Source organism: Carcharhinus amblyrhynchos, chromosome 22 (assembly GCF_965287045.1).
Source record: "Carcharhinus amblyrhynchos chromosome 22, sCarAmb.v2.hapA, whole genome shotgun sequence".
In the NCBI taxonomy this organism is placed as follows: domain Eukaryota; kingdom Metazoa; phylum Chordata; class Chondrichthyes; order Carcharhiniformes; family Carcharhinidae; genus Carcharhinus; species Carcharhinus amblyrhynchos.
The window spans coordinates 18,556,284-18,581,482 of NC_137345.1; the positions used below are offsets into that span (position 1 = coordinate 18,556,284).

Here is a 25,199-nt window from a genome sequence, read left to right on the forward strand (position 1 = left end):
ATGCTGAAACGTTTGTGGAGCAGTGTCTAGTTTGTACCAGTTCATACTGACCGGCTGTGATTTAGTTAATGTTTAAGAACATGAGAACTAGAAGCAGGATAGGCCTTCTGGCCCCATGAGCCTGCTCCGTCATTCAATAAGCTCATGGCTTATTTTTCATGGACTCAGTTCTACTTACCCACCCGTTCATCATAACCCTTAATTCGTTTACTGTTGGAAACTGTATCTATCTTGCCTTAAAATCATTCAATGAGGTAGCCTCAACTGCTTCACTGGGCAGGGAATTCCACAGACTCACAACCCTTTGTGTGAAGAAGTTCCTCCTCAACTCAGTCCTTAATCTGCTCCCTATTATTTTGAGGTCACGCCCCCTAATTCTAGTTTCACCTGCCAGTGGAAACAATCTCCATGCTCCTATCTTACCTATTCCCTTCATAATCTATTACGTTTCTATAAAACTTGCCCTCATTCTTCTGAATTCCAAGAGTATAGTCCCAGTTTACTCAATCTCTCCTCATAAGCCAACTCTGGAATCAACCTAGTGAATCTCCTCTGCACCTCCTCCAGTGCCAGTATATTCTTTCTCAAGTAAGGATACCAGAACTGTACACAGTACTCCAAGCGTGGCCTCACCAGCACCTTACAAGCTGCAACATAACCTCCCTGTTTTTAAACTCCATCCTCTAGCAATGAAGAACAAAATTCCATTTGCCTTCTTAATTACTTGCTGCACCTGCAAACCAATTTTTTCTGATACATGCACAAGGGCACCCAGGTCCCTCTGCACAGCAGCATGCTGTGAGTTTTTACCACTTAAATAATAGTCCATTTTGCTGTTATTCCTACTAAAATGAATGACCTTACATTTACCAACATCATACTCCATCCCTTGCCCACTCACTTAGACTATCTACATGCCTTTGCAGATTTCTCTGAATGCTGAACTCTAAATAAGAGTCTGATGATGTCCATCCCTTCTAGTTCACTCCTGTTCAATGCACTGCTCTGATTGCGATTTTTGCTGGGACTTGGATATGATGGGACTCGGCATTTTGTGACAGTTTATATGTTTATTTTTGTTTAGTGGCCCCAAGCAAGGCTCGTGTAAGAAGGGCCATGTCTTAAGGTCAGAGTTTTACCAAAATGAAATCCAGCCCGACGTGATATTGCTGGACTGGTGCCTCAAGAACAAGCTGGAGTTCTGATACAAAATACAGAAGTTTTCTGAAATTTTAATTTTTTTTTCTCAACTCTTTTATAAGGGACAATGATGGCACAATACAATTGGATGGGGGTGGGGGAAATACATTGAAAAAAACCTATTGGAAATCTTTGAGTTCTGTAACATCTTTACCTCTTCCCATTTTATTTTATGCGTAGCAAAGAGCTGTGGCAATCCAGGTGAAATTCTGAATGGATATTATACAGCAAAGGATACCACATTTGGGAGTAAAGCTACTTTTTCTTGTGAGGAAGGGTGAGTGCTCATTGACAAATTGCTGAATGAAGTGGAGCTAATTTTATTGAATGTTTATCATGTTTTCAATATTGTGATTAACATTGCAGTTTGCCAGTGCAACAGCAAACCTCAACTCCAAATTAGTAAGTAGGAATTCAGTCTTCAATTTCCAATGACAGCCATCCATGAAATCTCTGAATACAGGTTTCCATTAGTTTTACCAATGATGGAAATTTTGAAGGTTTTACAATTTGCTTGTGTGTCCAAACTCCTGTTCCGTGTGTCCCTTAAGAATATTGCAAAAAATTGAGGTTTGAATTCTTAATTCATAGAACCCTACAGTGCAGAAAGACGCCCTTCGAGTCTGCACCGACCACAATCCCACCCAGGCCCTACTCCACATCCCTGCACATTTACCCACTAATCCCAGGACACTAAGGGGCAATTTTAGCATGGCCAATCAACCTAACCCACACATCTTTGGACTGTGGGAGGAAACTGGAGCAAACCCACGCAGACACGAGGAGAATGTGCAAACTCCACACAGACAGTGACCCAAGCTGGGAATCAAACCCAGGCCCCTAGAGCTGTGAAGCAGCAGTGCTAACCACTGTGCTACCGTGCCATTACCAAATTTTGGGCTCAGTTCTGAAGCTTGTGTTGGCTAATTGCTAAAAATATTTTATTTATATTGTGAGTGAATTCCTTTGGTCAAGATAATTCCTTCAAACATTTGACCAGAAGTACAGAAGAAAAACGCCACCATTGACTTTATTCTGTACCTCAGCTATACTTTGTTTGCCAGGGATTGTGCATTGAAATCTAGGCTGACACTGAAGCACAATATTGCGCTGTCAGAGCTGTTGTATTTTGATTGAGATACTTAACTGGGCCCCTGTGGTGGACATCCACATGAACATTTGAAATAGGAGCGGAAGTAGGCCATTCAGTCCCTTGGGCCTGCTCCATAATTTGCTGAGATCACGGCTGATCTATTTGTGTTTTTAAGTTCTACGTCCTCATCTACCTCCGATGACCTTTGATTCTCTCGCCTAACAAGAATCTATCTCCACCTTAGAAATGTTCAATAAGCCCACCTCCACTACCTTCTGAGGTAGAGAGTTCCGAAGTTCCACGACCCTGTGAGAGGAAAAAAGGGCATAAAAGATCCCATGGCATTATTTTAAAGAAGAGCCACAGGGGCTTTGGAGCATTTGTGGAGGTTGCGGTGCTTGCGGTTGTCCTTGGTGTAAATATTTATCCCTTAATTAGCATAAAAAAGATTCTCCGGTCATTATTACCTTGGTGTCTGTGGGGCTTCCTGTGTGTAAATTGATGACCATGCTTCCTGCATTACAACAGTGGTGATGCGTTAAAAGTACATAATTTTCTGCAAAGCACTTTGATGGTGACCAGAGAGGTGCTAAATATATTTGCCTTTAATGTACAAGAGTGGTCTGTTGATATTTTAGTGGATTTATCAGTTGTAACCTTTAGGAGTCATTTTTGAATCAGCAACTTTCACTTTAGCTTTTAGTTCACCACTTATTCATGGATCATTTTTATTTTATGTTCTATAGTGTGTCTTGTTTTTCTTTCAATAGGTATAGGGTTGTTGGTAGAGACTACCGGATATGTACCGCGGATGGTTGGGATGGCCAGGTCCCAACATGTGAATGTAAGTTAGCGCTCCATGTCGTGCAGAATATTTTGCTATCTTTTCGTACCAAGCACTTGAGTCACTTTAAAGGAATTAGCATTTCCAGTGTGGTGACTCCATATCTCTGATTTTTCCTTATAGTTTTTTTTTAACCTCTCCTAGGTAACAATATTGACTCTTTGGTAATTATTTCTAGATCTGGAACATAAAGCACAGAATGGGAAATAGCCATTTGGATATTCAATCCTGATTCTTCCATAGATCACAAAAAAAAATTCCTCGGTTATATTTTTATCGGGGCTTGATATTAGCAGATTGTAATAACATTTTATGATGGACGTTTTGGCGCTCACTGATGCAAGTTGTCCTGTTTGATGTCTTGGAGGCAGTAGGAGTTTAAAATAAAAGGGGATTGTTAGAAAACCATTGATCATCAGCAGGAATCATAACAATGTGAGGGGCATCCCAAATGCCAGATGGGAAACTTGGAAATGCTGGTTCTGAACTAATTAATTTTGCAGCCTGGAACAAAACTCCGAGAAAAGAGATGAAACTCGGTGAGGAAAGGAATTAGTCTTGTCGTAACTTATTCAAATACTCAAACGTTTGTTTAACTTTAAAACACACAAGAAAAACAACAGTAAAGAACAACATTTACAATAAATGTAAAAGATAAAGTCATCATAGCCCCAGATGACCATATGCTGTTCTCCCCTTTTGAGGAGGAGTGCTGACAGGCGGTGATTTTACCTGAGGATCATCACATTTCAAGCGAGGGGCAAGGTTGAGAAGGTGGGGCCTTCATAAATAACCTTAGTGAATACGGGGATTGACTACAGGAAGTGATGCAGAGCAATGCATTGGCATTGCTCTGCATCACTAGCCAGCTGTCCAGTCAACTTAGCAAACCAACCCAGGTTCTGGTTAGACAGTATTTTTAATCTAAATTCAATTTATCATAGAATCATAGCAACTCTACAGTGCAGAAAGAGGCCATTTGGCCCATCACATCTGCAGCGACCACAATCCCACCCTGGCCCTACCCCCCTTTTCCCTACATATTTACCCACTAATCCCTCTGACCTACACATCTCAGGATACTAAGGGCAATTTTAGCATGGCCAATCAACCTAACCTGCACATCTTTGGACCATCTACCTATCTACTTTCCTAATCTCTGAAAGCAGGCCTTCCTCAAAACAACATCCCATATGTTTTAACACTATGTGCCAAATACAGCAAATAAATGTCTCACAGAGCCTGTGGTTTACTTTTGAGAACACATTTTCTACTTTAGAGAAGAATTTCTGGGCTCAAACAGAGGCAGCTTCTTCTGGTTTTGGCACAACAGCTTGGACTCTCTGAGAGGAAAAAAAATCTGTTTGCAAACTGGCTGTGACCATGATCTAAGCCACGAGACTGCTAGACTCCACTTAACAAAGTAACAGTCTCACCCTGAGACTAATCTAATCCATACCTCGTAATTCCTCAGTATAACAATATGCTTATCTTTACTTTTCATTTCAGCTCAACTTCCTAACAACAATGAATTAATTTCTTGTTGCAAAATTCTTAATTGGAACATCTTCTTCAAATTATAAGAAGAAAGGAGAAGATCATAGTTGTGTGAAATCTGAAATAAAGGGGTGAATTTTCTTCACAATTTATTACACTGGTGGCTAATTTGTTAAATGCACTGGCTGGGGCCTCAAGTAGTGTTATGGGAGATGGGTCATCCTGAGAACTGGCCCTCATTTGTGCGAGACTGACAGGTTACAGCCAGAAAGATGCAAAACAGTCACCCGGGATTCTTGCTGGGTAAGGAGAATGTGGCCCCAATTGCCAAAGGAGGGTAGGGGAATGGAGCAGCCGGGCTTGAAGGGCTGTAGCCAAACCATGTTAAAAAGTCTGACAACACCAGGTTTTAGTCCAACCTATTTATTTGATAATATACTCACAAGCTTTCGAGGGGACTGCCTCTTCGTCAGGTGAATGGAGAGCACAGACATCTGTGCTTTATGTGCTCTGTCCGAGGCCAGAACTCTCCATTCACCTGACGAAGAGGCAGTCCCCTCGAAAGCTTGTGAGTATATTATCAAATAAATAGGTTGGACTAAAACCTGGTGTTGTCAGACTTTTTACTGTGTTTACGCCAGTCCAACGCCGGCATACCCACATCATGCCAAACCATGTATACAGTGCTGAGGGTATCACTGCCTTTGTAATCCCACTGTTTCTGTCAGGCTGAGGTCTGAAAATTAAATCCAAAAACAGGAAATGCTGCAAGCACTCAACAAGTCAGGGAGTGTCAGCAGCTAAAGGTCAGGATAATGTTTTAGGTCCAAGAGTCTTCATCAGAACCATACTTTTTTTAAATGCTTCTTTCTATAGGAAAGGCACAATGTTTTTTGCAAAAGGAAGCTGTGATAGTGGATTTCAGTTTTGATCATAGCTTTCTACAACTTCCTGATAGAAGCACAATCTCATTCTACATTGTTCCTCAGTGACAGATAACTTAATCTGGGCCATTAGGAGTAGGGCACTTGTGGAGCACTCCTTGTGCCAGCATTCCTGTAAAGTAACTTGGGTTTTCTTAATACATTAAAAACACCACATAGATACATATTTTTCTCTTTTAGTCACGTTATATGTTTGTTGTTTTCTGTATTTCATTTGTAGTCATGTCTTGTCTCTTTTTTATCTCTCACTCTATGGGTGGAAATCACCCCAAAAAATTCTAAGTGTTAAATTTGTGTGAAAACTGGAGTAATTCACGCTGTTTTTTTCCGGTGGGTGTTCAGAGAAAAATCTCCCACACTCTGTGCACTGCAGAGGCCACCAGTGTGAATATCTGATGATATTGCAATGGCATGAATATTAAATTTCAGGGGATGGGGTCTATCTCCGCTGGAGAGGCTGAAATCCGTGCACTGAGCAGGTCACGGTGCGTGTGCCGATCTGTCAGTGTCGTGATCGGCACACGCGCAGTGGCCCCGCGCTGATGGCTTCCCGATTTTGCTGGCCAGCCCCGCGACCCCCGCAGCACTGGCTCTCCATGGCTCCATCACTGGCCCCTCAACCATTCCCGGGCACAGCCCCAATTCCCCCCGCCGTTTCCACTGCAATCTCCCAGTCCCTCCCCCAACAGTAACTCCCCCACCCCTGCATGCCACCCCCCCGCAGCCCGCCCTATTAGCTGGCCTCCTCCCTTCCTCACCAATCCCAACTGCAGAGTGATAGCAGGACTCACACCCCCCACCCATCACCCCCTAGGCCCCAGCCCCTAGGCTCTGCCTCTGTAGGCTCCACCCCTTGGCACTGCCCCATGCCTGATGGACAGTGCCAAGGTGCCCCCTGGGCATTGGCACTTTGCCCCTTGAGCAGTGCCAGGGAGCACAGGCTGGCACCGTCAGAGTGCCAATGCCCAGGGGACACCACCCACCACTTGACTCCCCCTGACGAGGTGCCGATTGCCCTCTTCCTTCCAGTGGGATTGGGCAGCTAGTTCCCTGAAAGTGGGGAGCTAGTGTAATCCCCGCTGGACTGAAACACTCTGGCTGGGTAGGAGATGCTAGCGGGCCCGGAGACTTCAGTCCTGGGCCTGCTAATCTTATTCAAATAATGTTGCACTGACCATTTAAATGGTCTGTGCGCCTACCAGCCAGTTTCCGGCGCAGAGCAGACATCGCCGGAAATCTGGTGCTGGGAGATGCAAGCGGTGCACAAATGTTCACGCAAATTTCACAAGTTGGCTGTTGTGGGATTCTCCCAGCCTGCTGTGCTGAAATATTAATGCAGCAGGATGGGAGATTCGCAGCCTACCTCTTCGCCTCTCTTGGTCCCTAAAGAAGTCAGCAGCCTGGGTCGTTGTATTGTGTGTCAGGGTGGGGGTGTATCTAACTCTGTATTGCTGTCTATTGGTTCACCCATATGTTGTCATTCAGCTGACTGAGTGAGTTTTAATCTTGCAAGTTTTAATCTGATTTGACATTCTGTTGAGGACATTGACTAAATTTTGTTTCTCCCTAGCCATCAGATGTGATGATCTTCCATCTATTCCTAACGGGCGAGTTTCAACACCATACAATAAGGAGAACTGGGAATACGGGATGATAGCAAAGTATTCGTGCATTGGTGACTACTCATTGATTGGTGCGGATGAACTTACTTGTACAGAGACAGGCAAATGGAGTAATGACCCACCAAGATGCAAAGGTATTGGTATTTCAGATAGAAAGTTGGATTGTGCCATTGTTGAGACGTGGGATTTTGTGATTTGTAACCTGCCTACGTCAGTTCTGGTGGTGGGTGAGCCCCATCCATATTTGGTGCTGTCACCTCATATGCTTGATTTTAGCATTAGGCTAAGCAGATCCTGCTCTGCTGGTTGTCTCTCCAGTCAGCAGGTAACTTAGAAGTGTTGCGCTGCCAACTTCTGTTCTTAAAGGCAGTCTGTCCCTCTTAAATGAATGAATGACAGTAGAGTGATGCAGAATAAAATCACTACAAAGGGAAGCTGGGGGCTCCAAGACCATTGATGCAGTGCTGGAGGCTTTAGTGGTAGAGGTGGTCAGGAGGAGAGATACCATGTTTCTGTGGGGGTGGGGGAGAAGACTGCATTGAACTGGAGTGGGCACAGTAAGATGTCTCTCAACACCAGGTTAAAATCCAACAGGTTTATTTGGTATCACAAGCTTTCGGAGCACTGCTCCTTCAGGTGAGGGTGACTCATGCTGCTCAATGCATCAGGCCTCCATCACTCACCCATCAGTAACCCCTCATACTCAGGACTCCTGCAGAACATCCAGATGCCCCCTTACCTTCATACATCTGTGAATGCTGTGAACCTCACTCCCATCTTCATCTCCCAAAACTCAACAAAGTGATGGCTCGCTGAATCATGTGGGGGGGCCGAATAGAAGCTGCACCAGAGCCCATGGCGTCCGTCGTTGCTGAGAAAATTCACGTACTTATGTTTGGCCCATCCTTAACAGGGGACTCATGGAGTGGCAAATGGGAGCACACTGATGGCTTGAAACGGTGAGATGCCAGGTGCATTGGCTGACTTGCCAGACAGTGCATCCTGCCCCTGGAAAGGAGAATGGAGGGGTCCAGCTCCAAGTTGATTGATTGATTGGTACTGTGCAGAGTTTGTCTTCTCTGCAGCCTCTGCTCCATCTCCCTGTTGTGCTTCAGACCCAGAGGCAATGCAACTGCTGCCCTCATGCACGTGCTGCCTTTGTGTGACCTATTGCTCTGCCTTCCTTGTGGAGGTGCTGCAACACTACCTAAAAAAAAATCGACTCGGGGGTCACAATACCTCCAGAAGCACTCCAGTGTATTCTCAGGCATTGCAATAGCAAGCGCTCTTCAATATTATTTTATCTGCAAAGTGGATGTCTGCACAAAAGTTTATCATGTAGCTGAACACTTGACCTTTTGTGAGCAACGTGCATGGTCCAAACCTAATAAATATTTGTCATGTGGTGGAGCTCAGTGATATCAGGAGAGTGCGCACTCTGTTGCTTCTGGCAGTCACTGGGGATACTCCTGGGAGCTTCCTTTTCAACATGTTACGCCACAGCCCACGACAGAAGTGAGCGCCTGTGCGGTGCACCCCAAAGTGGCTGATCATCTTCAGTAGAGCACCCTTTGTGTTTGTGCAACAGAATACTATGTCTCTACTACCAGGCGTATTCATTTAATCATAGTGAATGAGAAATTTTCTGGAGATGTTACACTTTCTGTTCCTCTAAACTGCTAAAATTGTGCAGTTTACGTTTAATCGTAAATAAATTGTAAACAGAGAAACTGTCCTGAAGATTGTAATATATCTGATTCTATCGCTCTCCTGCTGACAGTCTGATCATTGTTAAAAATAATTTAAGCATTATATAAAGGGCTAGCCATCAACATTACAAGAAATTCTGCTATTGCATAGTGTATAAAGTGTTCTTCAAGCTCATCCTGCTCTTAGTGTAGAACTGTCACATTCCAATTTGCCTGATTGTAACATTCAGGAATTTCAGCAAGATTTAGTACAGTTTGACAATGCAACAGTTAGATAACAGGTGATGTAAAGCAACTCGTGCAATATTCAATGGTGCAATAAACCTTTATGCTGCTAGAGGAAAAGGGGACTACTTGCAACATGGGGGACCATTTAACAACGTGCATAGGAAGATAACCCAATGTCTCAAATGAAGGAATGACGCTTCTTATAGAATAACATTCTCTCAGTACAGCACTGGGTGTGAAACTAAATTATGTGCCCCAGTCCTGGAGTGGGTTTTAAACTGATAACGTTTAGATCCAGCTTTGAGATTGCAAGAAAATGAAGCAGGTAATTACTTATTAAGAGATGCAGCCCCGCACATTTGTAAAGGTACTCATTCTTTGATGTATGTATTTTATTCCCAATAAAGTTATAAAATTGACTGGCTGGTAAATAGGATACATGTTGCTCCGGGAATGCAGTGATGTGCTTTGTAACTGAGCAGGAGCAGTACGTTAATACAACTGAGTGACTTATTAGGCCACTTTCAGAGGGTATTTAAGAATCGGTCATGTTGGAGTGAGACGGGAGTTACAGCTAGGCTAAAGCCAGAATCAGTGGCCGGTTTCTTTTCCTATAGGATCTTGGTGAGCCAGTTAGATTTCTCTGACAGATTTGTGACCTGACAACACAGAAGTGGTTGTGAACTTTGAAGAAAGTGTTGGCGATGTAGGGCAGGAGTTATCAGCATGCAGTTTTATGGTGACCCAGTGTTGTCACCATGGACAGCAGTTAGATAAGAAAGAGGTGAGGCCCAACGATAGATCAAGGTATTAACAACACAGAGCTTTTTTGCTGCAATTTTTCACAAATACGTTCCACAGGTGAGGAAAAATCAAAGTAGTTGTCTTGATAATGCCATAACTGCAATTACTAACTGAGGGATGATTCCTGCGTTGTTCTTTTACCAGCTGTTAGCTGCCGTCGCCCTGCATCGATCGCAAATGGTCACATTAAAGCAGGATTTGGGCCAACCTATAAATATCGAGAGACAGTCACCTATGCCTGTAATGAAGGTTTTGAAATGGTTGGCAACAGTGTAATTGAATGCGGTGAGAATAACGAATTTGTGCCTTCACCACCTAAGTGCAAACCACGTGAGTAAACAGCACTTACTTAATAGAATCAAAGATTGTGAGTTAACTTTTGATCATACTTGTTAAAGCTATGTAAACACCTGAATGTTGTTATGCAAGTTTTTTCCTGATAATTTCTTTCCTTTTGCTCTTCAACCCTGCACATGGTTTTAGAAACAACAGTCATCTCAATTCCAGGGCAGAGTTTAGCAGGATAGTGTCCTAGGCCCAGCCATCTTCAGCTGCTTCATCAATGACCTTCCTTCCATCGTAAGGTCAGACATGGAGATGTTTTCTGATGATTGCACAATTTCTAGCATCATTCCCGGTTCCTCAGATCCTGAAGCAGTCCATGTCCAAATGCAGCAAGATGTGCTCAATATCCAGACTGGGGCTGCCAATTTGCAAATAAAATTCAGGCCACACAACTGCCAGGAAATGGCCACCTCCAACAGGAGAGAATCTAACCATTTGGCCGTTCTATTCATTTGACATAATGATAGCTCAATCCCCACTGTCAACATCTTGGGGTTTACCATTGACCAGAAGCTGAACTGGACTAGCCAAATAAATATTATGGCTACAATAGCAGATCAGAGGCTGGGAATCCTGTGGTGACTAACTCACCTTTAACTTCTCAAAACTTGTCCACCACCTACAAGACACAAGTCAGGAGTGTGCTGGAATACTTCTCAGTTGCCTGGATGAGTGCAGCTCCAATAACTCTCAAAAAGCTTAACACCATCCACGGTAAAGCAGCCTTCCACAAAGACTTACTGCATCCACCACCAGTAAACTGTGTGTACCTACAAGATGCACTGCAGGGACACGCCAAGACTTCTTCGACAGCACCTTCCAAACTCACGACCATTACCATCTAGAAGGACAAAGGCAGCAGGCACAGGGGAGCACCATCAACTGGAAGGTCTTCTCTAAGCCCCTCACCATTCTGACTTGAGAATATATCACAGTTCCTTCACTGTCGCTGGGTGAAAATCCTGGAGCTCCCTCCCTAACAGCACTGTGGATGTACCTATGCCAAACGGGCTGCAGCCCGTCAAAAAGGTGGCTCATCACCACCTTCTCAAGAGCTGTTAGGGATGGACAATAAATGCTGGCCTTGCCAGCAATGCCCCCATCCATAAATGAATTTAAAAATGACTACTTTTCAATTGCTGAATGAGTAAAGAGAACAGAGTGGTTTAATGTTGATCCTTTATCTAGGTGTCTGTGCCAAAGAAGATGACCTCATTAATAAAAATGAGGGGAAATTCACTTGCAAAATGTTGTTTCATAAGTGAACCTAAACCACCCAGAATCTAAAACCAACTAAATACCTTATTACTTTGTCAATGATTTTCCCTCCATCATAAAATCAGATATAGGTATGTTCACTGGTAATCCCATAACATTTCAGTAACATTAGCAACTCCTCAGATACTGAAGCAGTCCATGCCCACATGTAACAAGACACGGAAAACAGTAAGGCTTGAACTGATAAGTGGCTACTAACATGAGCACTAGCTAAGTGTCAGCAATGACCATTTTTAACAAGAAAAAATCTAATCATCTCCCCTTCACATTGAAAGGCATTGCCATTGCAGCAGTGGTTATCATCAATATCCTGGGAATAACCATTGACCAGAATCTTAACCGGACCAACCACATAAATACATGGCTGCAAGATCAGCTCAGAGGCTGGAAGTTCTGTGTCGAATGATTCACTTCCTGCCTCCCCAGTATGGTCCACCATTTACAAAGTGCAGGCTGGGAGTATGATGGAATGTTCTCCACTTGTCAGTATGACTGCAGCTCCAACATCACTCAAGAAACACAGCACAATCCAGGAAAAAGCAGTCTGTTTGATCAGAACCCCATTCACCACCATAAATACTTGCACCCTTCACTGTCAGCAAACAATAGGAGCAGTGTGCACCATTTGTAAGATTCACTGCCCTACCTTCACCAGCACCTTCTGAACCTGCAAGTGCTACCAGCTCTAAGGATAATGGCAGCAGATGTATGGAGGCACCACCAATTGGAAATTCCCATGCTTACCACATGTTGTTCTGATTGGGAAATATATTGTTCAATGACAAACTGTTGGATCAGAACCCTAGAACACTCTTTCTATCAGCACCATGTGAGTATCCACACCAGATGGACTGCAGAGTTCACAAAAACAGCTCATCATCACCTTCCTTAAAGAAATTAGGGATGGGCAACAAAAACTGGTCCTTTCAGGGACATTCACATCCCACGCGAGAATTCCAAAAGCAGACAGAACAAATTCAAAAGCGGTACCGTATTAGACATCTGTTTCTGACCATGATAGTTTGCCACTTACTGAGCACTTCTACAGGTTGAGGCTAGTTGGAAGGCACCAGCAAGAGAGGAAATGGGCATAGGTGTTTTCCAATTAAGAGGGCTAAAGCAAATTCACGGTACAATGTAAATGCTAGGAGCCAAATACTTGGTATGTGAATTTAGCATTGGGAAGTGTGCATGGCTCCATCAGCAGAACCATTACTGAGATACTGACTGGTGGAAAACCACTGAGCATGGACTTGTAGTTGAACATCAGAATATTGTCCTCAGAGAACTCTAGTACCAGATGTTTATTTAATCTATATAAGAAAATTTTGCAAACGGAAGGGAGCGATTTGCCAAAACAGGTAAACTCCTTGAATCATTAGTCTAAGTGGGTCTGAAAATGAAATTATTAATTTTTCCAAGTTCTACCTAATTGTAAATAAGCTCGTAGAACAGAGAAGCTTTCTTAATTCCAAAAGTTGGTAACATTTATGTTGCTGCAATGCTCTGGCTGACAGTTTGCTTATTATTAAAAAATGATTACCATTACAAGCATGACATTGCTCTTGGCTCAGAACCATGTCCTCACTTACCTGTAACATTCAAGCTTGATGTGGTACAGTTTTACATTGCAACAGTTAATTACTGGTGCTGTAACATAATTCCCTCAAAAAGCCAATGGAACAACAAATCTTTATGCTGATAGAATAATAGTAGACTGTTTGGAACATATGGGACCTTTTAACAATATAAATAGGAAGACAATCTGCTGTCTCATCCAAAGGAATAACACCTGAAATTGAATAGTATTCTCTCAGTATTGCTTTGGACACAGTAAGAAGTCTCACAACACCAGGTTAAATTTCAACCAGTTTATTTGGAATCACGAGGTTTCGGAACGCTGCCCCTTCATCAGGTGAATGCTGCACTGGAGGCCAACCTAAACTGTATACCCAGTTCCGAGATGGGTTTGAACCGATAGTCTCTTGACTCATTGGTGAGTCTGCTAGAATCTGAACCAAATCAACATTTATTAAGAGATGCAGCCCTGCACACTTGTAAAGGTACAATATAGTCATTTTTTTCTTCAACGTATTTTCTTCCCAGTGAAGTTATAAAATTAACTGTCTGAGATGTAAGATCTTTGTGGCTTGGAGAATGCGGTGAACTTTGCAATTGAGCAGCAGCTGTACATTGATACAACTGAGTGACTTGTTAGGCCACTTTCAGAAGGTATTTAAGAATCAGTCATATTGGAGTGAGACGGGAGTCACATTTAGGCTAAAGCCAGTATTAATGGCTGGTTTCTTTCCCTGTAGGAGCTTAGTGAGCCAATTAGTTTTCTCTGACAATCTGACAGATTTGTGATTTGACAACACACAAGCGGTTGTGAACTTTGAAGAAGGTATTGGAGACATTAAGCAGGAGTTTTCAGCTTGCAATTTTAAGGTGACCCAATGTCTGCGGATGTTGTCACCATGGGCAGCAGTTAAATGAGAAAGAGGTGAAGGTATTAATAACACAAAGCTCTTTTGCTGCAAATTTTACATTCCACAGGTAAGCAAAAATCAGAGTAGTTGTCTTGATAATATCTTAACTGCAATTAATTTCCAAGGCATGACTCTTGCATTGTTTTGTTACCAGCTATTAGATGTCAACTCCCTGAAATGATCGCAAATGGTCACATTGTAGAAGAAATTCAACCAATCTATAAATATCGAGATACGATCACCTATGCCTGTCTTGAGGGCTTTAATATGGTTGGCAACAGTGTCATTCAATGCAGTGAGGATAATGTATTTGTGCCCCAGCCACCTAAGTGCATATCAGGTTTGTAAATGTCTCTTCAATTAATAGAATTAAAAAATGTGAATGGACTTTCGGTGAAATCTGCTGCAAGTTTCTAAACATCTGAATGTTTGGATGTTTGCCAAATGATTATAGAATCTTGATTTCTTTCTTTACGTTCAATTTTACAAGTTGTTTCAGAAATGACATTTCTTATGAGGAAAGTTTTAATCTTTTATTCAGGTATCAATGCTGCAAAGATTTCCCACATTTATTACAAATGAGGAGAAAATCACTTGCAATATTTTATTTCATAATTGTATCTGGACCACCTAGAATCCAGGAACATACTGCAGTTATCTTCACCTGTTTTTCAATGATCTTCCTTTCCTCATTAGGTCAAAAGTGAGGATGTTCACTGATGATTACAAAGTGTTCATTATCATCGTGACTCTTCAGATACTGAGGAGTCCATGTGCAGTATGACCTGAATATCCAGGCTTGGGCAAAGAAATGGCAAGTAAAATTTGTGCCACACTGGGGCCAGGCAATGACCATCTCCGACAAGAGAGAATCTAACCATTTCCCTCAACATTCAGTGATATTACCATTGCTGAAGCCCTCAGTGACAACATTCTGAAATTTACCATTGACCAGTTAATGGGACTAGCCGTATAAATACTGTTGCTACAAGGCCATCTCTTGACTGGTTAAAGACACACCTCTTAACTCCCCATAGCCTGTCCACCATCCAAAGGGCTCAAGTTAACATTGTGTTGGAATAATCTCCATTTGCCTGGATGAGTTCAGCTCCAGTTCCTCTTAAGAAGCCCAATCCCATCTAGGACAAAGAAGCCAGCTTGATCAGTACCATATTCACCCCCTCAAACACTCACTCTCTCCAACTTCACACAATAGTGGTGACAGTATGTACCATACATAAAATGCACTGCAGTAGCCAGCCAAGCCTCCTTTGATGACACCTTTTTAAATTCATTTGTGGAACATGGTTGTCGCTAGTTTTGCTTGGCCATTTCAGAGGGCAGCTGAGAGTCAACCACACTGCTATGGCTTTGGAGTCACATGTAGGCTAAAATGGGTAAGAATGGCAGATTTCTTTCCCTGAAGGACATTAATGAACCAGATGGGTTTTTCTGACAATTGGCAATGGTTTTGTAATAATCAGTAGATTCTTTGAATTCAAATTCCACTATCTGCTGTGGCGGGATTCGAATCCAGGCATCCAGAACATTAGCTGAATTTCTGAATTAATAGCCTAGTGATAATATCACCAAGCCATCACCTCCCCTTCTAAACCCACGGTAAGTACCACCCAGAAGGACATAGGCAACACAACCATTTATAGGTTGTCCTCCAAGCTGTACACCATCCTGACTTGGGACTATATGGCCAGTCCTTCTTAGTTGCTGTGTCAAAAACCTGCAGTTTTCTCTCTAACAGCTCTGTGGGTGTACCCACACCACATGGACTGCACCAGATCAAAACGGCAGCTCACCACCACCTTCTCAGGGCAAGTATCATGGAATCCCTATAGTATAGAAGAAGGTCATTTGGCCCACCTAGTCTGTATCAACCACATCCTACCCAGGCTGTATCCCACACATTTACCCTGCTAATCTAATCCCCCTGACACTAGGGTCAGTTTAGCCTGGCCAATCAATCTAACCCTCACATCTTCGCACTCTGGGAGGAAACCATAACATTTGGAGGAAACCCACATAGACATGGGAAGAAGGTGCAAACTCAACACACAGTCACCCGAGGGCGGAATTGAACCCAGGTCTCTGGCACTGTGAGGCAGCAGTGCTAACCACTATCCACCATGCTGCCCCAATTGCCAGCAATGCTCACATTCCATAAAGTAATTTTAAAAAACAAACAGCTAGTACCAAAAAGCAGCATTGGAGTGGGCACCTGTTCAAAATATAGCATTTTGTCCCTTTGTATGTATATATCTGGCACTTACCCACGTTGAAGCGAGTTGGAGAAGCACTAGAGGAAAACAGATGGGTATAGGTGTCTTCTAAGTACAAGGTCTGTAGCAACATCAAAGTACTAGACCTGGTATTGGGGAATGAGGCTTGTCAAGTGGTCGACGTTTCAGAAGGGGAGCAGTTCGGGAACAGTGACCACAATTCAGTAAGCTTTAAGGTACTGATGGATAAAGATAATGTAGTCCTCAAGTTAAAGTGCTAAATTGGGGGAAGGCTAATTACAACAATATTAGGCAGGAATTGAAGAATGTAGATTGGGGGCAGATGTTTGAGGGCAAATCAACATTGGCATATGGGAGGCTTTCAAGTGTAAGTTGATGGGGATTCAGGACCGGCACATTCCTATAAGGATAAAGAATAAGTATGGTAAGTTTAGGGAACCTTGGATAACGAGAGATATTGTGAGCCTAGTTAAAGAGAAAAAGGAAGCATTTGTCAAAGCTGGGAGGCTGGGAATGCATGAAGCAAGTGTAGAATATAAGGAAAGTGGAAAGAAACTTGAGCAAGGAATAAGAAGGGCTAAAAGGGCTCATGAAAAAGCATTGGCCAGCAGGATTAAGGAAAATCGCAAGGCTTTTTATACATGTATAAGAAGCAAGAGGGTAACCAGGGAGAGGGTTGGTCCACTAAAGGACAAGGGAGAGAATCTATGCATAGAACCAGAGGAAATGGGCAAGGTATTAAATGAGTACTTTGCATCAGTGTTCACCAAAGGACTTGGTGGATGATGAGTCTGGGAAAGGATATGTAGATAGTTTTGAGTCATGTTGAGATCAAAAACGAGGAGATATTGGGGTTCTTGAGAAACGTTTAGGTAGACAAGTCCCAGGGCCTGATGGGATATACCCAGAATACTGAGAGAGGCAAGGGAGGAAATTGCTGGGGCCTCGAGAGAAATCTTTGCATCCTCACTGGCTATAGGGAAGTCCCAGAGGATTCGAGAATAGCCAATGTTGTTCCTTTATTTAAGAAGGGTAGCAAGAATAATCCAATTAATTAAAGGTCGGTGAGCCTTATGTCAGTGTAGGGAAATTATTGGAGAGGATTCTTCGAGCCAGGCTTTATTCCCACTTGAATGTAAATGGACGTATTCATGAGAGGCAACATGGTTTTGTGAAGGGCAAGTCGTGTCTCACGAACTTGATTGAGTTTTTCGAGGAAGTGACGAAGGTGATTGATGAGGGTAGGGCAGTAGATGTTTTCTTCATGGACTTCAGTAAGGCCTTTGACAAGATCCCTCATGGCAGACTGGTGCAGAAGGTGAAGTTGCATGGGATTAGAGGTGAGCTGGCAAGGTGGTTACAAAACTGGCTCGATCAAAGAAGACAGAGGGTAGCAGTGGAAGGATGTGTTTCTCAATGGAGGGCTGTGACAAGTGGTGTTCCTCAGGGATCAGTTCTGGGACTTTTTGCTGTTTGTAATATATATAAATGATTTGCAGGAAAATGTAACTGGATTGATTAGTAAGTTTGTGAACGACACAGGATTTGCAGATAGCAATGAGGATTTTCAATGGAAACAGCAGTTATAGATCAGTTGGAGACTTGGACGGAGAGATGGAAAATGGAGTTTAATCCAGACGAATGTGAGGTAATGCACTTTGGAAGGTCTAGTACAGATCGGAAATATATAGTAAATGGCAGAACCCTTAGTATTGATAGGCAAAGGGATCAGGGTGTACAGGTATACAGGTCACTGAAAGTGGCAATGCAGGTGGAGAAGAAGGCATGCGGCATGCTTGCTTTCATCAGCCGGGGTACTGAGTTTAAAAATTGGCAAGTCATGTTGTAGCTTTATAGAACCTTATTTAGACCGCACTTGGAATATAATGTTCAATTCTGGTTGCCACACTACCAGAAGGATTTGGAGGCTTTGGAGAGGGTACAGAAAAGATTTTGCCTGGTATGGAGGGCATTAGCTATGACAAGAGGTTGGAGAAACTTGGTTTGTTCTTACTGGAGCGATGGAGGTTGAGGGCAGACCTGATAGAAGTCCACAAGATTATGAGAGGCATGGACAAAGCGGACAGTCAGAAACTTTTTCCTAGGGTGGAAGAGTCAATTACTAGGGAGCATAGGTTTAAGGTGCAAGGGGCAAGTTTTAAAGGAGATGTACGAGGCAGATTTTTTTACAAAAAGAGTCGTGGGTGTCTGGAACTCGTTGCCAGGGAAGATTGTGGAAGCGAGTACAGTAGTGACTTTTAAGGGGCATCTTGATAAGTACATGAATAGGATGGGAATAGAGGGATATGATCCCCGGAAGGATAGGGGGTTTTAATTAAGTCGGGTAGCATGGTCAGTACAGGCTTGGAGAGGCAAAGGGCCTCCCTCTGTGCTGTAATTTTCTTTGTTCTTTTTTCTTTGTACAACACTGAAGTATTCAGTATGTGGATTCAGCATTGGGAAGTGTCTTCATTGCCATCGCTAAAAACCATGACAGAACTACTGACTGAAAGAAATATCACTTTAACATAGTGAATGCCAGACAATCAGTCGTGCTTTTGATTTTATGTCTACAACACCAGTTCAAAGAGCTCTGACTGTGTGCAAATTTTCTGTGGAACTGTGAAGGTAGATCTTGACAAATGATTGGAACCAATGGTAGGGTCTATTTTGAGACAAAGTTCATTTGTTTGCCCTGCAAGAAGTTGCAAATTAGATCTGTTTATTTTTAGAGACAATAATCCAGCATAAAATTAATTTGGTATTTGTAAAAGTATGAATCAATAAGTGAAAACCAGCTTAAATTTGTTAAAGGAAAATTGTGTTTGAGCAACTTGATCATGATTAGAATCAATGAATCCCTACAGTGTAGAAAGAAGCCATTCAGCCTATCAAGCCTGCACTAACAACAATCCCACCCAGGCCCATCCTGACAGCCCAATGCATTTACCCTGCTAATCCCCTGACACTAAGGGGCAATTTAGCATGGCCATTCAACCTAACCCTCACATCTTTGGACTGTGGGGTGAACTGGAATGCACAGAGGAAATCCATGCAGATGCAGGGAGAATGTGCAAACTCCACTTAGTCAATCACCTGAGGCTGGATTTGAACCCGGGTTCTTTGAAGAAGTTGTAGGGGGGAATGATGAGGCTAATGAGGCTGATGCTGTGTATTCTGTAGTAAGCATCTGGCACATAGACAGCTAATATAGACTGAGTACAGAACTGCCCATACAATGATGTAAGGAGCACATGACCTGCTCTCAGGAGTCAGTTTGCAGTTGGATAGAGCTGTGTGTACAAACAAGCATGGAATTGGCTCTGAGCTTGTTCTCTTTACTGTATTTTGTAAATAGTTCTAAGAATCAATAAAGATTTTCTATTAACCTATGTATGACTACAAAGGCTTTTGCCGATTGACTGAACTGTAACTGACACGCTATAGCATATTTGGCATCAAAAGGCATTTCATAAGGTACCACGTAACAGATTTCTTAGCTAAATTTTAATTGGGATTAAAGGGAGAATGACAGTTTGGATATAACATTGGCTAAGGGGAAGAAAGCAGAGAATAGTAGTGAGCAGTTGTTTTTCAGACTGGAGGGAAGTCTGCCATAGTGTTCCCCTGGGGCCAGTATTAGGATCCTGCACTTTTTTGATCTATATTAATGACCTGAACTTGTATATGGGACATAATTCCAAAGTTTGAAGATGACATGAAAGTAGGAAATGTAGTAAACAATGGGGAGGATTTGGACAAGCTGGTGAAATGGACAGATACATGGTTGACGTTATTGTTAAAAACTGTATGTGTAAATTTGATTTTCTTTTGAAGGTATCTGTGGCAACCCTCCAAAATTGGAACATGGTTTACCAATAGGAAAAACTCCCCAGAAACCATTTATTGCGGGTAGTAAGGTGGCTTACAGATGTGAACGTGGCTACAGACTTAAGGAGGGAGGATCAAGATATGTTGTCTGTAAACATGATTTAACCTGGACAGAATTGCAGACTGCTTGTGAACGTAAGTATTCAGTAATTTTTTTTTGTGTACTTCCCTCCCTATCTTTTCCAGTGAGAGCTTGTCCAGGTACTGTTCCATAGAATCTTTACAGAACATAAGGAAAGAGGCCAACTGGCCTATCAGGTCTGCAGTGACTCTCCGAAAGAGCATCTTACCAATGCGACCATGGGTGAGAGACACCGAGGCATCTTGCAGTTGATGACTGTAATAACTCAGGAAGCCAACTGGAAAGGAACGATGTTTTATTTATCAAAGCAAAAGTTGAACCATAACCTTGTGGTACATGAGTCCCATCATGACAATAAAATATTGGACCCGCCCACGGGTCTGCCTTATCAATGACGCAGGATACAAGTTTCACCTGGTTAGGCCGTTGCCTATTACACAGGAACTTGTATTCCACGAGTCCCATAGGGAGGTCAATGATGGATTCCCATGTAAATCGTGGAAGTTATCACACTGACACCTGATGCATTTGTAAACCCCAATTTTTAACTCCAACATTATAACATCACCAACCTACACCATGATCCTGAGGCTGTAATTCTCAAGAGTTACAGAAATGAATCTATGAAGCCTACTTTATACAAACCTGCTTCCAACTCGCTAGAGATTTTTTATGAGTTGCTTTATTTGAAACCAGTTTGGAGTTATTGCCCCCACACCACTCCCAGAAAAAGGGAAGCTTATAAGTAACCTTGGCATGGGAAGAGATGGTGAACCCTTGGCTGAAATGCTTAAGTAGACTCCAGCTTGTTTTCAGTCATCTCCAAATTCCAAAGATAATGTTTCAAACCTCAACTGATGATTTCGACTTATAGTCAAGGCTGATAGTCCAGTGCATTATGGAGGGAGGACTGCACTGCTATTCTTCGGAAACATTGTGCAATGTTTTTGCTGTTCGTGGTTTGAAATAGCAGTGAACAAGTGATTTTGGGAAGGTGTCACATCAAAGCAGTGAATCTTATAGTTCCCTAGCCAACACCTGCGTAATTGAAAAAATTAAATACTAGTTTTTCTTCTTAATGTTACATTACTGTGAATTGTGCTAAATTTATTGGAAATCTTGGATATTTTCTAACATTCTTATGTTTACCCTTTTTAATACTTGTGTAGCAAGACACTGTGGTAATCCGGGAGAGATTTTGGGAGGATATTATCATGCACCAAATGATTCTTTGGGAAGTAAGGCTCAATTTTATTGCATCAAAGGGTAAGTATTTCGGTACAAAAATTGCAGAGTAAAGGCAAAGGGTTAATCTTGTGGTTTTGGTGAATGACTATCTCCTTGCTGGTTCAAAAATGCACTTTTGCCTAACCTAAGGAGGGAATAATTGGTTTATTGCATTTTTGATGATGGCCATCCCTGCAGCATTAGTGTGAGCTTTCCACATCAGCACTGGATTATAGCTGGCTTGGTAGACTTTACTTTTACTTGCAATTTATTACCTTGGTCAGTGCTAAATTATGGGCAATTTATACAGGGAATTTCCCACAAATGACAAATGAATTGAAAATGTTCAAACCCTTCGACCTCTAACAATGTATTTTAAAAAGAAGACATTCAATTTCTGGGTAATCTATAAATCCAAATCTAAGAATTGCATTTTTGCGCGATGAGGTTGTTCCATGAGCTAAGATACATCATGTAACTAGCAACTTAATGATATTGATCAGTACTTTTTACCACAGTCTTACAACAGTTTTTGATGGTGGGACAAGCCTGTAAAATCGCATGAGAGCCGAGAAAATCAGGATCGCGTCCGATTTCTCAGCTCTCGTAATCTTACTGGTACTGGATTTCAGGCATGGTCAGCCTCTCGCCAATTTCCGGTGAAAGGCTGAATAAATTATTTATATATATTTAAATGTTAATTTCCATCTGTTTAGCAAGCCTGGTGTCCAATTGTCCAGGCTCACTTGCCTTTGAGGTTCCCCAGGGAGATCCAGGGCAAGGGGGGTGGAGAAGGCAGTACCAGCCTGGCAATGCCAACCTGGCACCTTGGCACTGTCCACCAGGCACCTTGGTGCTGCCTACTGGGTAGCGCTGGGACGGCTAGAGGGAGCAGAGTCTGAAAGGGACGAGACCTGAAGGTGTGGGGCCAATCTGGGGCATCTCAATCGGGAGGGAGGGGGATCCGCTGCTACTCTGTCTATGATTTGTGGAAGCATGGAGGGGTTGCCTGCTGCCACTCTGCCTGCAAACAGTGTGTGGGAGGGGGTGGTGCAATCCATCTGGTCAGTGGGGAAGAGGTGGGGGCCATACTTTTGGGTGGAGTGGGGCTTGCAATTGGCCATGATTTCCTCCCCCTATCCTGATTGTGGAGAGGGGCTGTGTTGAGGCTGGCTGCAACAATAGAGGCTGACAGCTCTCTCTCTGTCAGGCCTCTTCTGTTGTAATTGTGCATATGCAAACACAGAGGTCTGCACATGTGCAATAGCTCCCTCTGGCTGACCAAGCTGGCTGGTGCGTTTAGTCCCACCCACTGCCTGTAGTAGCGAGAAACAGTCTAGTCCACATGACTGATTATCGACCTGAGCTGTTGGAGTATTGGCTTGCTATGTCAGTCTCTGACCTTACAATATTTTGATCTCTCAGGTTAGAGTACTTAATTTTAAATGTAGCAGTAAAAAATGTCTGTATTTTGATTGAACAATTCACAACTCACCCAAAAAAATGGATTTGCAACTCTCCTATTTTCATGCGAGCTAGACGTTTAGAACTTTTCTTGTAAATTCTGCCCATGGTCTATCCCAATGTTAATGTAGGCTTGAATTTATTCTTGTCCTTTTTATTTCACAAATATACATGAGTCTACAATTGTATGTTTTGATCATCAAACTGTTCATTAATCTATTTCACTTTCAGCTTACTGGCTGACATAAGGTAATTTTAATTGTGACTTCCTATGGTGTCTGTTCCTTGTCTTTTAGGTACGAAATTGTTGGTAGGGACCATCGTGTGTGCACAGCTGATGGTTGGGATGGTCAGGTGCCAACATGTCGAGGTAAGTTAGACTTCCATGTTTTGTAGAGTCTCTTAATTGCTTTTCTATCTCAAATAATTGGCCATTTTAGGAACATAGAAACAGAAGTAGGCCATCAAACCTGTTCCACCATTCATTTAGATCATGACTGATTATCGACCTGAGCTTTTGGAGTATTGGCTTGCTATGTCAGTCTCTGACCTTACAATATTTTGATCTGTCAGGTTAGAGTACTTAATTTTAAATGTAGCAGTAAAAAATGTCTGTATTTTGATTGAACAATTCACAAATCGAAACATAAAACATAGAATGGGAAACAGACTTTTCACAAACTAACTGTTGCATCACGGATTCACTCTGCTTGTTTAATCTTCTGAGATGAGATTACTTTTCTCCTGAACAAGAACAGCTTGCGTTTATATCACACCCTCACAACACTTAAGATGAGCACTTGAAATGCCATAGCACTCAAGGCTACAGACCGAGTGCTGGAAAATGGGATTATAATAGCTTGGTGGCCAGCACAAACCCGATGGGCTGAAGGGCCTCGTTCTATGCTGTATGACTCTAAGGGACCTCCGTGGTTTGCCTGGTGGTCTTCCCATGCATAGCACATCTCCTGACAGGGCTGGGAAATGGCCCTAATTGATCACTCAATAGGTTTTATTGGGCACCTGAACATATCTGAACACTGAAAATATCCTGTGGTAGCAGAAAGTGGTCAGGCTCCTCTCCCAACACTTTCTGAGATATTTTATAAGGCCTCCTGTCTCCCAGTCCATCTCCAGACATGTGATAAAATCCAGCCCAGTCCTTTTCTTTATGTTGCCTATTGAAAAGTTAGGTGGAAGATTGTGTACTGTAAATATATCAGTACAAGACTCCTGTTTCTTTATGTACTGTAATGTTCTGTATTGAAACAAATGGCTGCAATTTTAAGTGTGTGTTGAGGGGGTGGGGGAGGTGGTGACGGGTGGTAGACTGTTACCTTTCCAGAAGAAAAGTCAGCCAATGGCCCATAGCCATAGCCATAGCACACCAGGAAGGGTGGTTAAACTTGCAGAGAGTAGGTTAAAATACCAGAGAGTGCATTAAACTCACAAGGAGTGAGTTAATCTAACAGAGTTGGTCACTGAAATCTGTTGTTAGGGGCAGAGAGGACAAATAGGAGCTGATTAGACAGTTGTCAAGAGTCATTTCTGAAAAATCTTGCTGAATTTTTTGAGATCATTGAGATGGTGGATAGAAGTTTCTGTTGAGGGTATCAGTATGGATTTCCACAAGGCTTTTGATGAAGGCCTGCCCAAAATGATTGTCTGCAAACAATAAAAGTGTGTCGAGTTAGACCTTGCAACATCAGTTGGATCTTGTTTGAGAGATAGAGAAAGAGTTGATAATAGTTCTGTACTCTGATTTGCAAGATATGACAAGTGGTGCACCGAGGGGTATGTTCTGGCTGCTCTTCACCGTACCTAAGTTATGCAGACTGAAGCACAACGTTCCAAAGGACAAAGGCAGATTCATTGACTGACGAATGGGGTTTTATCCAGAAAAGTGTTAGGGTCACCCACTTTGTTTCCAAAAAAATTAAACTGTTGTGTTTTCTAAATGATGGGAAGTTAGAAACTAGGGGAAACAAAGAGATTTGGGGCCTACTGATCAGATTGCTATGAGCTAGAGGCAAAAAAAAATCAATAAGGTTGGTTTTAATCTCAAGGGGATGGATTTCAAAGGAAAGGAAGTCATGGTTCAGTTGAAAGAAATCTTGCAGCTTTCACGTAGAGTGTAGTTACCAGCTGTGACACAGCATCTCAGAAGGATGTGTGCAATGGGCCTTGGGAAGTGCACAGACTCACCAGAATGATTCTGTGGTTTACA

General features: G+C 42.6%; 1 protein-coding gene across 1 annotated transcript in view; it reads left to right on the forward strand.

Annotated features, from left to right (window-relative positions):
- The first annotated feature begins 3,588 nt into the window (after positions 1-3,588).
- Positions 3,589-25,199, forward strand: part of LOC145356761 (sushi, von Willebrand factor type A, EGF and pentraxin domain-containing protein 1-like) — a 105,784-nt gene continuing 84,173 nt past the window's right edge. The window contains exons 1-6 of the mRNA XM_080209628.1: positions 3,589-3,676; positions 7,149-7,334; positions 10,086-10,271; positions 14,208-14,393; positions 20,146-20,334; positions 23,269-23,342. Of these exons, the coding sequence (XP_080065754.1) occupies positions 3,589-3,676; positions 7,149-7,334; positions 10,086-10,271; positions 14,208-14,393; positions 20,146-20,334; positions 23,269-23,342 (909 nt within the window). The remainder of the gene's footprint in view (positions 3,677-7,148; positions 7,335-10,085; positions 10,272-14,207; positions 14,394-20,145; positions 20,335-23,268; positions 23,343-25,199) is intronic.